Source organism: Artemia franciscana, chromosome 21, assembly GCF_032884065.1.
Source record: "Artemia franciscana chromosome 21, ASM3288406v1, whole genome shotgun sequence".
NCBI classification, from domain to species: domain Eukaryota; kingdom Metazoa; phylum Arthropoda; class Branchiopoda; order Anostraca; family Artemiidae; genus Artemia; species Artemia franciscana.
Genome location: NC_088883.1, coordinates 7306002 through 7322043, shown reverse-complemented (window position 1 = coordinate 7322043; position 16042 = coordinate 7306002). Strand labels below are relative to the sequence as shown.

Genomic DNA, 16042 nt, shown 5'->3' with positions numbered 1-16042 from the left:
TTAAAACTTAAAACGAACAGAAATTATTCCGTATATGAAAGGGGCTGTCCCCTCCTCGATGCCCGCTTTTTACGCTAAAGTTTTTATTGTTTTAGAAAGTAGAGTTGTGAGAAAGAGTCAAACTTTAGCGTAGAGGGCGGGGCGTTGAGGAGGGGACAGTCCCGTTCATATACGGAATAATTCATGTTCGTTTTAAGTTTTAATTTCACTCCTTACTTCCAGTTAAAAAAAACTTGTTCCTTTATCTTTCTACTGTTGTGGCAACTGAACTAAGGTTCTGAAGTGTATGCTCAGGGCACAGCTTAGATACCAATATACAGTTATGAAAACTCCCATCTTGCCCATGAGAAGCTTTTGGTACAGAGCTCTGAACTTGACGCCTCCTCCAAGCCCGCGCTCCGACGCGTAGATCGTACTGCAACACCATAGGCGGGAACGCAATTTTATTTTGTTGCATACACAGCTTAGATGCCAATATTGGTATAAGATAAGCTGTGCTTCCAGTTTCCTGTCTCCAGCCGCTAGCATCGCTACCGCGCACTGTGTCCCAAAAATAAATCGAGTTTTCATAACTGTATTGGTATCTAAGCTGTGGCTCAGGGTCCATACGCACGGTATCAAATGTGTGTCATGTTTGGAAAAAGAAATCGCTGATGGTATGTCCTTAAACTATGACTGAGAGTTAACCTGAGCAAAGAACAATTCATCAGAATAAGTGCTACTTAAAACAGTAGGCCTTGGTTCTGAATCTCAAGGGGTTTTCTATGATTTATTATAAACTCCTAGCAAAATGTTGTTCTTCATAGCCATAAAAGGAAAACAGTATGGTTAAATCTTAGGGTTTACCAAAATAGCTTTAACCCTTCAAAAATTGTTAATGATTTACAATGGAAATATTTCTTCATCTTTAATAAATCCACTGATTTTTTTTATTGGATTTTCAGGAAATCAAATAGTCAAATTGAAATTTTCTTGAGGTACAAAAAATTTTAGCAAGAAATTTTGACTTGTAGTTTATAATTAGTTGCGATATAATGCAAAATATTTATCACTGTACAAAATCCTAAGATAGAAAAATGTGAAGTCTAAACTGGGTTTCTAAACCCAAAAAGTATTTAAAAAAAACAGTTTGCCATTGACGGGCCTTTCGATCTTCGCATGACGAGACCATCTTCATAATCATACTGCCTCTAGATTTAAGTTAATTGGAATACAAAATTCATAGGTAAACCTCAATACTTCACAATATGCATCATTAATTAGTCTTCTTTTTTATTGTTTCAACTTGTGCTTTTTTATTTGATTAATTATTAGTGTCATCAAGTTGTTAAATTGCATTCCTTTATCTTTTTACTACTCGTATACCATAGGAGTGTAAAATATAAAAACAAATTTTATGTCAGATGTCACAAAAACTGGGGGTCAGCTGCCACTCCCCAATACTTGAGTATTCCCGCCCTCTCAAATTTTTATAATGGAGTCTACCAAAGTCACAGCTTCCTGGAAAGTAGTTACCCTTCCTAAATTGTATCTTTGGATTGAAAGCTTCTGATAGCCCCGAGTCCTTATTGATGACTGAGATACTAAGTGTGACAGAAACTGCAAAAGCGTCGCGAGAATTATGCTCACCATGGCAGAACTATGCAGCACACATGATGTTCTGAGGGCACACCAAGCGGCGGAAAGGGGATACCCCCTTGTTTTTAACACTTGGTGCCATATCGGTACGTAAGATACCATGTTATCTTAACATGCATCGGAAGCAATAGTCTAGCCAGATTTCTCTTCATGACAATTTTTTTTTTTTAATAAATTGAGAAATCTCCGCAAAAAAGAATTTTGCTCTTTTTTTAACAGTATTCCTATATCCCTACCTCTACCTCTCCTCCCAATGTGCAACAGCTTCTTCAAAAAAAAATGCTCTTGTTTTTTTCTCCTTATTTTTTTCACTTGCCTAACTATTTAATCCCCTTATTTAACAATTATTTCTTTCTCTTCAGCACATTTTACAATACAAATTATGCAGTTTATTAAAGAAGCCAAAAAAGCTCAGAATAAATCACGAGGAAACGAAGCAAGTGAAAATGTTGACTTAACCTTGTAAAACATGGGCTATATTTATAATGATTAATAGTACTATTTGTTTAGTGTTCATGTGTATGTGTTCCTCTTTTTATGGCACTTGGTATTAACCAAGTGACATATAGCAGTCGCCAATTCTGTCGGTCTGTCTGTCTGTCGGTCTGTCGGTCTGTCCCGGTTTTGCTACTTTAGGCACTTCCAGGTAAGCTAGGACGATGAAATTTGGCAAGCGTATCAGGGACCGCACCAGATTAAATTAGAAATAGTCGTTTTCCCGATTTGACCATCTGGGGGGGGGGGGGAGTGGGGGCCCGGTTAATTCGCAAAAAATAGAAAAAATGAAGTATTTTTAACTTATCAGCGGGTATTTGGATCTTAATGAAATTTCATGTTTGGAATGATATTGTGTCTTAGAGCTCTTATTTTAAATCCCGACCGGATCTGATGACATTGGGGGGAGTCGGAGGGGGAAAACCTAAAGTCCCAGTTTTGCTACTTTAGGCACTTCCAGGTAAGCTAGGACGATGAAATTTGGCAAGCGTATCAGGGACCGGACCAGATTAAATTAGAAATAGTCGTTTTTCCGATTTGACCATCTGGGGGGGGGGAGTAGGGGCCGGTTAATTCGGAAAAATAGAAAAAATAAAGTATTTTTAACTTATGAGCGGGTGATTGGATCTTAATGAAATTTGATGTTTGGAATGATATTGTGTCTCAGAGCTCTTATTTTAAATCCCGACTGGGTCTGATGACATTGGGGGGGAGTTGGAGGGGGGAAACCTAAAATCTTGGAAAACACTTAGAGTAGAGGGATCGGGATGAAACTTGATGGGAAAAATAAGCGCAAGTCCTAGATACATGATTGACATAATCGGAACTTATTTGTTCTCTTTGGGGTAGTTGGGGGGGGGGGGAGTAAGTCTTAAAAATTAGAAAAATGAGGTATTTTCAACTTGCGAACGGGTGATCGGATCTCAATGAAATTTGATGTTTAGAAGGATATCGTGTCTTAGAGCTCTTATTTTAAATCCCGACCAGATCTTGTGATGGGGGCGGGGAGTTGGGAGGGGGAACCTAAAACTTGGAAAACACTTAGAGTGGAGGGATCGGGATGAAACATGGTGGGAAAAATAAACACAAGTCCTAGATAGATGATTGACATAAACGGAACGGATCCGCTCTCTTTTGGGTAGTTGGGGGGGGGGGGGTTAATTCTGAAAAATTAGAAAAAATGAGGTATTTTTAACTTACGAACGGGTGATTGGATCTCCATGAAATTTGATTTTTAGAAGGATATCGTGGCTCAAAGCTCTTATTTTAAATCCTGACCGGATCTGGTGACATTGGGGAAGTTTGGGGTGGGGAGACCTAAAATGATGGGAAACGCTTAGATTGGAGGGATTGGGATGAAACTTGGTTGGAAAAATAAGCAAAAGTCTTGCATACGTAATTTACATAATTGGAACGGATCCGCTCAATTGCGGGGGGGGGGGGGTAATTCTGAAAAATAAGAAAAATAACGTATTTTTAACTTACGAAGGAGTGATCGGATCTTCATGAAACTTCATATTTAGAAGGACCTCGTAACTCTGATATCTTATTTTAAATCTCAACCGGATCAAACGTAATTGGGGGGGGGGGCAGTTGGGGGGACCGGAAATCTTAGAAAATACTTAAAGCGGTGAGATCAGGATGAAACTGGATGGGAAGAATAGAAACCTGTCTAAGATACGTGACTGACATAACTGGACCGGATCTGCTCTCTTTGGTGGAATTGGGAGGGGGGAGGTAATTTTGAAAATTGAGGTATTTGTAACTTACGAAAGGGTGACCAGATCTTAATGAAATTTGATATTTAGAAGGATCTTGTGCTTTAAAGTTTAACTTTAGGTTCTGACCTTCTCACAAGTGCCAAATGAGCTCTTGGCTCTTGGCTCTTCCGACCTCGTACCATATGAGCTCTCGGCTCTTCCGACCTCGTCCAAATGAGCTCTTGGCTCTTCCGACCTCGTACCATATGAGCTCTCGGCTCTTCCGACCTCGTCACAAGTGCCATATGAGCTCTTAGCTCTTTTTTATATATAAGATAGGCGAGGTGGATAATTTTATGTTTAGATATTTATAAGATATAAATCATAAATTGACTTTGCAGCACAAGTCCTTAGGACTATCCTTTTGCTGCAATAATTTATTAGTAGCGTCATTTTAATTAATGTTTATATCAAACAGTTCGTGGTAACGAACTGTAGTAAGGAGCGACCCGCCTCAATAGTAACCGAAACCCTAAAACGAAACTCTTTGATGCTAAAAGATACATCAAAAGAATCGGATTTTCATACTGATTTTAAATATATAAGTTTCATCAAATTTAATCTTTGTCATCAAAAGTTACGAGCCTGGGAAAATTTGCCTTATTTTGGAAAATAGGCGGAAACAACCCCTAAAGGTCCTAGAATTTTAACGAAAATCGCACCATCGCATTCAGCGTATCAGAGAACCCTATAGCAAATATTTCAAGCTCCTATCTACAAAAACGTGGAATTTCGTATTTTTTGCCAGAAGACAAATCACGGGTCTGCGTTTATTTGTTTTTTTTTTTGTTTTTTTTTTTTCAGGGGGTCATCGTATCGACCGAGTGGTCCTAGAATGTGGCAAGAGGGCTCATTCTAACGGAAATGAAAAGTTTTAGTGCCCTTTTTAAGTGACCCAAAAAATTGGAGGGCACCTAGGCCCCCTCCCACGCTCATTTTTTTCCCGAAGTCAACGGATCAAAATTTTTAGATCGCCATTTTGTTCCATATAGTCGAAAGCCATAATAGACTTACTTCCCCACAGTCCCTGGGGGAGGGGCTGCAAGTTACAAACTTTGACCAGTGTTGACATACAGTGATGGTTATTGGGAAGTGTACAGACGCTTTCAGGGGGATTTTTTTGGTTTGGGGGCGGGGTTGAGGGGAGGAGGCTATGTGGGAGGATCCTTCCTTGGAGGAATATGTCATGGGGGAAGAGATATTCACTGAAAAGGGCACGGGATTTTCTAGCATTACTATAAAAAAACAATGAAAAAATAAACATGAAAACGTTTTAGCATAAAGAGCGAGGTATTTAGGAGGAGATAAATACCTCGCTCTTTATGCTAAAGAATTTTTGGTAGTTTCAACTATTTATTCTACGACCTTTCTGATTCAGGGGTCATTCTTAAAAAATTGGGACAAAACTTAAGATTTAATGTAAAGAGCGAGGTATTAACGAGGGGACAAACCCCCTCATATACATAATAAAAATATAAGAACATAAAAGTTTGTTACGTAAGTTAATTCTTAAGTTACTTATTTTTTTACTAATGAAAACGTTCGTTAAAAATTAAAAGTTTTTGTTGCCTCTTTTAGTAACCGAAAAATTGGAGGGCAACTAGGCCTCCTTCCCCACCCCTTATTTCTCAAAATCGTCTGATCAAAACTAAGAGAAAGCCATTTAGCCAAAACAAGACTAATGTGCGGAGAGCCAAAATCAAGCATGTATTAATTCAAAAACGTTCAGAAACTAAATATAAAAAAAAAAAAAATTTAACTGAAAGTAAGGAGCGACATTAAAACTTAAAACGAACAGAAATCACTCGGTATATGAAATGGGTTGTCCCCTCCGCAATCCCTCGCTCTTTACGCTAAAGTTTGACTCTTTGCCACAATTCTACTTTTTAAAACAATTAAAAACTTTAGCGTAAAGAGCGAGGGATTGCGGAGGGGACAACCCATTTCATATACCGAGTAATTTCTGTTCGTTTTAAGTTTTAATGTCGCTCCTTATTTTCAGTTAAACTCTCTATTTTTGTAAGCCTTGGTCAGGTCACACCCGTCACGATGGTCATAGACCTTTATACGCATTTGAGGAGTATCTCCTCTGACGATTTTCTCCGAGTTGAGAGTAAAATAGCAAGAGATGGACTTGGCCTGGCTGTCTGTTGAATCTGTATCAGTAAATGCAAGTGTCGTGAGAGTCCCCGTGACTCAGTCACAACACAATCCAGTTTGTGGGGTACATATGACGGAGTTTTAGTAGTCAATGCCAGACATGCTTCGCCAGCAGCTGAATCTAGCACGGCTTCAAAGACTCTCAGAAGAGAAGTTATAGTTCAAAGGAAAACTATTTCAATCAAGTTTTATAATATAAGTCTCAGAAATACTTATAAGAGGTTGCCACAAACTTAATGTCCATACCCCCCCTTCCCAGTGCCCCCTCTCAGAGCGTTTACCAAGGCTGGGTAGTTAATCACTGAAAAATGGAACCAACCCTCAGGGGAAATAGCTCCGTCTTTTGCTTTCTTTGTATGACGGGTTTTCCTATAAATAAATAAATATTGACTTGTTGCTTTCTTAACTGTAAAAAATACCCAGCAGTTTAATTTTCATTGTCCGTAGCAATTTCAAATCTGAATTTTCGTGATATTCAAATATGCAATTTAAGTTTCCTTTTATTACTTCATTTTATATTATCCAAAGTTTGAAAAAAGAATTATTCAAAATAATCTAATTGCAATTCTGTTGTCGAATCCTGGGAAAACCAAGAGTTAATGGGAACAAAATAAATTTTTTCAAATTTATTGGGCCTACTGTTTTTACCAGTCTTTTCTCAATCTCACAGAGTTTTATAGAAACACTATGATATCACGTCGTAGCAAAATATTCTTTTAGAGAGCCAATTTATAAGGGGGGGGAGAAAATTTTCACCACTGAATCTTAGGGTTCAGCAAAGTAGGTTCAACCCTTCAAAAACTGCTTCGAGTAGTACCTGGAAGTGATCAGCAAATTTTTCCAACTTAAAAAATTCCCGTGGTTGTCTTAGTAGCATTTTCAGGAAAATATGTAGTCAAATTAAAATTTTAATAAGGTATGAAGATTTCTGTAAAGAATTTTGATTTATTTTTTACAATAAGTTGAAATATATTTGCAAAATATTTATCTTTAGTAAAATATCCTAAAGTGGAAAAATATGAGTCTAAACTGGACTTCGAAACTCTGAATTTGAAAAGTATTTCAAATTTTGCCTCTGACAGGCCTTTCTATCTCCCATAACAGGACCATCTTCAGAAGTATCTTTAGCTTCAATTTCATTAAAATACAAAACTCATATGCAAACTTCAACACTTTGTTACATACATAATTAATTTATCTCATTGTTTCGACTTGTATCTTTTAATTTGAGTAATTATTATTATCATCAAGTTGTTAAATTCTAATTCTTTGACTTTTTACCACTTGCAGGGTATACCACAGGACTGTAAAAATATAAAAGATGAGAAATGCAATATCAGGAGAACTAAGTGGGCAACTGCCATCCCCCCTCCATCCGGGCCTAGAACCGCCAGTGGTAAAGAGCAGGGTATTGAGGAGGGGACAGACCACCTCATGTACGGAATATTTTCTGTTTGTTTTAATGTTGCTCCTTGCTTTCACTTGAAAAAAGGCTCTTATTCTAATTAAAAGGCCCCTGTGTTACACGAGTCGTTTTTAAAGAATTAGAACAACAAATCAAACTGCATAATTGATACTTGCCCGAAAGAAGTTGGTTGTTTTCATTGTTTTGTCTTAGCTTCGACAGGTACAACCCAATAGTACTTTTTAAACAAACGGGGCTATAAAGGGGAGGGATTACAGCATTCTTCATCGTAGATCACAAACGCAGAAAAACGTTTTTTTAGATAATATTTCTGGAAGAAGGAATTCTTGGGATTAGTCATCAGGGCTATCGGGAGGGGGATTTCGTAAAACAACCAGTGGAGGAAAATCAGATAGAAGATTGATTGCAGTTGATTTACACGAGATCCCCCAATTATCAGGTAAAAAAGTGGTTTTTATCAGCTTGATCACTTCTCGTAGTCGCCGGAACAAATTCCGGTTTGCGGTTCGCTTACATGCTTGAGTATAGAGAAGGTTTTCGAAGGATCTTAGAGTCAACTCAGTTTAAGTCTACTAAGTCAAGTATATTTCAGAAATGTTTTTCTTCAGTAACACTGAAGTTCTTCTTCTTGATGTTAATCCGTGTTCTCCAATAAAGTACATTTGACTCTAGAACCCCTAAAGATGTATTGAGTAGACTTTGCCAGGTTGGCAAAGAGAAAATTAAGGTTAGAAAAAATTAAGGTCTTTCAATGGTATTTAGCGGTAAGTTCTAACCATGCTTTTATGGACGGTTTTTATGGACGGTTGAAGTTTTTATGGACGGTTGCAATTAAAACTGATAGGTTGACTTACCAGAAAGTTGTCAAACAAATAGAAATTACTTACTGGTATCCATGTCATAAATCTTCCAGCTAGAAAGTATCCATTTACAGTCCCACGATTTGCACGGTATACCGACTGCAAAATAAAATTAAACATTAAATTTGAGCATAAAATTAATCAAATTAAACATAAAATTTAACATAAATTTAGCATAAATTAAACTTAAATAAAAAAAAAACTACATAAATTGAATTAACTGAACCAATTTAATTAATTGATCAATTAACATTAATTTAAGTAAGTCAAACTTAAATAAATGAAATAACGTAGATACATCAATTAAATACACATAAAATTAAACATATGACATAAACTTGAAATGTGTCGTAAGAATCAACACAAAAAACTAAACAAAGAAGGGCATTCTGGGAAACAGGGACAGAAAAAAATAAGGTAGAGCAGATTCTGTAAAATTCTGTGGTCATATTTTGCCACCAACACGGAGTCAGGGTGACTCTTTAGGGTGAAGTTTCTATAAGAAAAGCCTGGAATAAATAAACACTGACTAGAAAGAATCTAGCCACTATTCCTTTTTCTATGTCTATATTTCTGACGGCAAAAAAATCAAAAATAGTGATAGTGTTTCGTTTGCCCCATAATTTCATTTGCCCCAATGCTCAATAGTACAAAAAAATATTTTCGGTAATTTAGAAGAAGCTCTGGGAAACTTGGGAGAACTTATATTTGGAGAAGCCCAGTCTTGAGCCCCCCCCCCCCCCCCCCCGCTGCGGCATACGTGATTGAGTTGTTTCCATTTTTTTTAAATTCCCTAGATTTTGAATCACAAAAATTTCTTCCTGACATAATATTTTAGGTGAGTCCCACATTTGACGCAAAAGCCCATCTCAATATAAAATCGGTGGAGTTTTCCGAAAAATGTATGTCAGAATTTTCGAACTTACTATTTCAAAATATTCAATAATTAATTTATTTTTGGCAAATTCAGTCACAGAGAGTTCCAATGGTCAAGAATTTGCAGTCATACCTGTTTTTTCAAGTCTAACAGTCTCTGGTAGCGAACTGTAAGCAAGGAGCGACTCGACCCAACAGTATGGGCAATTTATGCTGATACCAAATCTATTAAGTTCATCAAGTATAATGTTAACCATAAGAAGCTATGATCCTGAGGAAATTCACGTGATTTTCAAAAAAGGGGGAAATAAGTCCATAAAGTTAAACGAGCTGAATGAAAATCTCACGATTAGATTCAACATATCAGAAAACTCTAATGCAGATGCTTCAAGATCCCATCTATTTAAATGCGGATTTTTTTTTTGATTTTTTTTTTGCCAAATGAAAGTTCAAGGATTTTTTTTTTCTGTCGTCGGGAGCGATCGTATCGAACCAATAGTCCGTGTTATTAGGAAAGGATTCATTCGAATGGGAATTTAATGTTCTAGTGCCCTTCTTAAGCAACATAAAATATAGGAGGACAACTAGCACCCTTTCACATCCTTTTTTCTCCAAAAAACATCCGATCAAAATTTTAGATAACCTTTTGGTTCAGCATAGTTGAAAGGTCTAATAGCTATGCCCCTGGGGATGAAACGACCCCCGCAGCCCCTTAGGATAGGGCTGTAAAATATGCAATTTCCCCATTGTTTACATATAGAATCTGTTATTGTGATACATGTGAAAATTCTTCGGTGGAATTTTCTGAGGGGGGGAGGGTATTTTCCACGGGGATGAAAATTTCTGAGCGGAATTGGAAATAAGAAACTTACACAGGGGATGGGTATTCCCTGGCATGATTTGAAAACAGCCAACTTATTCCGTAGATGAGGGGGCTGCATCTTCATTGTTTCTCACTCTTTACACTAAAGTTTGAATTCTTGTCCAGATTCTTCAAGAAAGAATAATCAAACACAGGGACCGTTGAATTCGCACAAAAAATGTTTTTAAGTCTTTAGGACTTTATCGTAAGGCGCGAGGGTTCAGGAAGGGGCAGTCCCCTCAAATACGGAGTAATTTCAGTTTGTTTTAAGTTTTAATGTTGCTCCTTACTTTTAGTTTGAAAAAACTTGCTGTATTTTAATGTAATCCTTCAGAAAAGAAACATTTGCCAGAGAGAAAAAGAGGGTTTACTTATAAAATACTGTAACTCCTTTTTTAATGGCTTAGAATTTTATGCAAAAGAATCAATTAACCCTTGAATGATATATGTTCATCATACAAAAACAATTCATCTGATGCAATTTCTCAGCCTAATTGCGTTATAGAGCCAACGAGTTTCGAAATGGCGGGTTAAATGCCTCTCCAAAAACAGAGAATAATGAGGTTGTCATAGGAACTCATTAGTTTTACTCCGCCAACTAAACAGACTAAATTCCAACCCATGTCCAGTTACAATGCTGTCACTGCTAATACTTTACTGCTCTATATTGGGACCAAGGCCGTATCCAGGGGGAGGGGGTTTGACCCCCCCCCAAAATGGTTGTCCGACTCGTAAAAAACTTAACAAAAATGAATATAAATAAATATTTGGTACGTTTTTTAAAGTTTTTTGTAAAAACCCTCCCCCCGAAAAAATTCCTTTTGTAAAACCCCTCTGAATAAAACCTCTTGCTTAGATAGTTTGTGTGCCAAGTAGGTTTTACTGGGTTATCACTACCAGATGCCGGGTTCAAGTAACACAGCAAGTTCAAGCAATAACCGGGTTCAAGTTCCACCAATTTCAAGTGATAAAACGGTTATAACGTTTACCAATGTCTAATGTTCAAAATACTGTCTCTAAAAATAATTGACTCTCTTAAACTCGGAATTTCGACGGGTTGCTCACTTTCCACCACTTGGTGTACATCTCGGTACATCTCTACTCTGGTGTACATCTCAACACGACGTGTGCCGGATAGTTGTACCAACACGTTTGGCACACCCCCAAAAACGCTTGGCAAAATACCACCGCGCTTGGGACGCGTCACCTAGTCTATATGATTTCTGAGAATGGGCTGTTTCTTGGGGACCTCTTTTAGATTGCGTTTAGATTTTACCCAATCAACCCTTCCCATTTAACTTGTTGTACGCCACCGACTTCGACTAATACAATGGGTTAAAAATTTAGAAATCTTTTTTAGAGTTACAAGGAACGTACAAGGACCTAATCCGTATTTAATTCAACAATGGTTCAATCTATGAGCCTATGCATTGTCTACCTAACATGTTGCCTACCTAACAAAGCCGTCCTGGCTGAGTGGTTGGCGCGCTGGCGTGGAAATTCTGTGTCCAAGGGGCACAAGTTCAATCCCAATTGTGACCAGTTATTTAGTTTGGGACGGGGGTCAGTGGCGTGACTCTGTAAGCTCAGCCAGAGTCGACCCAGCTCTAAATGGGTACCTGGAGAAATCTGGGTAAGGTAAGCAGGAAGGGTATGTGAAAGCACAGGATGGTTGGCCCCTAACCCCCCATTGCACTTCCTGGCTGAAGGGCCATGAAACGGAGATCAGCACCGCCGGTTTGGACCTTAAGGGCCTACTGCCGTCTTACTTACTTTTTTTTACTTACTTTACCTAACATGTTCAATACTTTTGTCTTATTCCATGTCTGGAGCAATGCTACTCCAAACAAAAGCGTCACCGAGAAATTTTTCTAGGGTAGGGGGGATTAGTACTACCAGGAATTTAGTTTTTACAAGTGTCTAATTGGAACCAATTCTCATTCTTATCAGTCTGTACTTTTTTTTAGATGTATTCTTGCTTCCCAAGGAGGAGCCTGGTGTCACCTTTCTCCTTGTGACGCCCATACTCCGATAGCTATTTCGCTAAATCTTAATTGAAGTAATCTATCTAAAAGTGTGATAGCACAGTGGGTTGATCTCTGCTAAGCAATATGGAACCTGAGTTCAATCTCAGCGTTTGCAGGGTTTGGAGTTGTATAGAATCTCCAAATAATCAAAAAAGTAGAAAAAGACACAGTCCATCTACTTATATAACTGGTTATGTTTGTAACTCCCAGCCAATAATTATTTTGTAGACGATCGTGTAACCTTATACAACGGGTAACTGAATCAAGCAACCATCGCAGTTGTGTAGCTGCTGTTAGGCCATTGACTAATCATACTGGTTTCTACAAGCCCTTCAACACAGCTTTGGTATTAGTGTAATTTCGCCCCTCCCCCCCCCCCAAAACGAGTCTTATATTCAAAATCATTACAAGAAAACCTACGTTTTATTCCTTTTTTTATACCTCTCGTCTAACAGGCTGTACTAGTAGGTGGAAAAGATATGGTAACCTGCATTTGGACTTATGATGTTGTTTAAAGATTTTATTAATTAGTACCAAGTTCAAGAATATGGTACACTTGACTTAACAATTATGGTTTTATTACTCCAAAATTAGATAAATCTAAGTAAAACCACTTTGCGTATTTAAAATATCCCTTATCAGCAAATTCTGCGGTTATTTGTTATTTAATAGGCTCAGCTTTATGGAGCAATTTTTCTTATAGAGCTCATTAAGGAAAAATGAATTTGCTTTTTAGACGAAAGACTAATTTCGCTGAGATAGAGAAATCACACCTATAAACCCGTTAATAAGACAAAGTTCGATTCCTTCGAATCCGTTTGCATTTTTTGTGTGAAATCTTTCATTTTAATTCGCTACACTCTAAACAAAGCAACTAGACAAAGGTGGCCATAGATGAGGATTAAATTTGCTCACCCCCATCCCCCTAGAGGAATACAAATGCTAAAAAGGTAATATATTATGGAATATTCAGAAAAAAATATAACGTTTTTTTCTTGAGGGAGGTAGAGGTAACTTAGTTCTTCCCTCAGCATATTCGCCACCTCCCCCTTAATAAAATATACGTGGGTGTCCTTGCAATTAGTATTGTACAGAAACTAGGCATATTTAACTCATTTTATAGGCAGCACAAATAAGTTAATCACGAAGATTGCTCACTGTATCATTATTATTATTTTACCAAGGCACTTCGTACGGAAGGAGTTGTCGTAGAAACTTCAGAAGCAGCTCATTTGATTAGAACTGAAAGTTCCAGTGCCCTTTTTAAAAGTCAAAATAACTGGAGGGTAACCAGCCCCCCTCCACGCACCTTTTTCTCCAAAGACATCCATTCAATTCTGGGATAGTCATTTTGCTCTGCACAGTTGAAAGGTCCAGCAACTATGTCTCAGGGGGATATCAGCCCCCAAAGTCCACGGGGGAAAGGCTGTAAGTCATGCAATTCGTCCGTTGTTTGTGTGTACTATTTGCTATCTAGAAAGTGGGCCAAAAAAAGACCAAGGCCATTCTGGTGAAGCTTTCAGAAAATGCCGAGGGGAGTGTTGCACTAAATCAAAACACACTATGTGCATGCAGGTTGTCCAAAAGGCGTATTTCAAGAATGTCTTAGGGTAATCAGTTGGAACTTTCGGGGTACGATCAATTAACCAAAATTCAATGTGTGCACGCTACTACTACTGCTGCTATTACTACCACTATTACTACTACCATCATTACTACTAACGCTAATAAAACCGCTGCTTCTATTGCAACTACTACTAAGGCTTGGAACGGCCTGGAGCATTAAGTTGAAACTGACACAGGTAGATGTAAGGGATGTTGAACTAACCAATAAATAATATTTGCCTAATGCTACTACTACTACTACCGCTACTACTATTACTACAGCTACTACTTTTACTATTCAAGCTAAGGTGATTAAGGCGAAATTTTCACGTATTGTTGAGAGGATGTTGAACCAAATCAAAACACACCATGTGCAATGTGCAAGCAGGTTGTCAAAAGGACGCATCAGTAATGTCTCAGAAATTGCTTAGGGTATCAATTTGAAACCACCATTGTGTGTTGAGGGGGTGTTGAAAAAACAAAAGGTGCTTTAAAAGCTATTTCAAAGCCTATTACTACAACCGTTACTACTAATCAAACAGTTCGTGGTAACGAACTGTAGTAAGGAGCGACCCGGCTCAATAGTAACCAAAACTCTAAAAAATGGAATTTTGGTACCAATAGCTACATCAAAAGAATCGCATTTTAATGCTGATTTTAAATATATAAGTTTCATCAAGTTTAGTCTTACCCATCAAAAGTAACAAGCCTGAGAAAATTTGCGTTATTTTAGAAAATAGGGGGAAACACCCCCTAAAAGTCATAGAATCTTAACGAAAATCACACCATCAGATTCCGTGTATCAGAGAACCTACAAAAATGTGGAATTTTATATTTTTTTCCAGAACGCAGATCAAGGATGCGTGTTGCGTGTTTTTTTTTTTTTTTTTTTTTTTTTTTTTTTTTTTTTTTTTTTTTTTTTTTTTTTTTCAGGGGTGATCGTATCGACCCAGTTGTCCTAGAATGTTGCGAGAGAGCTCATTCTAACGGAAATGAAAAGTTCTAGAGCCCGTTTTAAGTGACCAAAAAATTGGAGGGCACCTAGGCCCACTCCCACGCTAATTATTTTCCCAAAGTCAACGAATCAAAATTCTGAGATAGTCATTTTATTCAGTGTAGTCGAAAAACCTTATAACTATGTCTTTGGGGACGACTTACTCCCCCACAGTCCCCGTGGGAGGGGTTACAAGTTCAAAACTTTGACCAGTGCTTACATATAGTAATGGTTATTGGGAAGTGTACAGGCGTTTTCGGGAGGATTTTTTGGTTGGAGGCAGGGGTTGAGAAGAGGGAGATATGCTGGGGGAACTTTCCATCGAGGAATTTGTCATGGGGGGAAGAAAATTTCCATGAAGGGAGCGTAGGATTTACTAGCATTACTTAAAAAAAAAAAACAATGAAAAAATAAATATGAAAAAGTTTTTTTTTCAGCTGGAAGTAAGCAGCAGCATTAAAACTTAAAACGAACAGAAATTATTGCCCATATGAGGGGCTCACCTCCTGCTAATACCTCACTCTTTACGCTAAAGTATTTTTAGTAATTTCAACTATTTATTCTGTGGCTTTTGTGATTCAGGGGTCATTCTTAATGAATTGGGAAAAAATTTAAGCTTTAGTGTAAAGAGCGAGGTACTGACGAGGGGGCGAACCCCCTCATATATGTAATAAAAACATGAGAATACAAAAGTTCTTTACGGAAGCTAATTTATAACTTACTTATATCTTTTACTTATAAAAAGATTCGTAAAAAATTAAAAGTTCTAGTTGCCTTTTTAATTAGCCGAAAATCGGAGGGCAACTAGGCTTCCTCCTCCGCTCTTTTTTTCTCAAAATCATTCGATCAAAATTATGAGAAAGCCATTTAGCCAAAAAAAAAAATATGCAAATTTCTTTTCAATTATTCCTCTGCGGAGAGCCAAAATCAAAACATGCATTGATTCAAAAACGTTCAGAAATTAAATAAAAAAAAAACAAGTTTTTTAAATGAAAGTAAGGAGCGACATTAAAACTTAAAACGAACAGAAATTACTCCGTATTTAAAAGGGGCTTTTCCTTCTCAACGCCCCGCTCTTTACGCTAAAGTTTTTTACTGTTTTAAAATGTAGAGTTAAGAGAAAGAGTCAAACTTTAGCGTAAAGAGTGGGGCGTTGAGAAGGAAAAGCCCCTTTCATATACGGAGTAATTTCTGTTCGTTTTAACTTTTAATGTCGCTCCTTACTTTCATTTAAAAAACTTGTTTTTTTTATTTAATGACTGTAAGGGTTTTAAAGTGGAGCTTTCAGGGAATGTTGAGGAGGAAACTGAACTGAATCAAAATACACTACATACAAGTG

The 16042-nt window shown here is 37.5% G+C and overlaps 1 protein-coding gene across 2 annotated transcripts in view; it reads right to left on the bottom strand.

Moving 5' to 3' along the window:
- LOC136040640 (sodium/mannose cotransporter SLC5A10-like) overlaps positions 1 to 16042 on the bottom strand; it is a 141972-nt gene that overhangs the window by 104013 nt on the left and 21917 nt on the right. For both annotated transcript variants that reach the window (XM_065724920.1, XM_065724921.1), the window contains exon 2: positions 8367 to 8438. In XM_065724920.1, coding sequence (XP_065580992.1) covers positions 8367 to 8438 — 72 coding nt within the window. The remainder of the gene's footprint in view (positions 1 to 8366; positions 8439 to 16042) is intronic.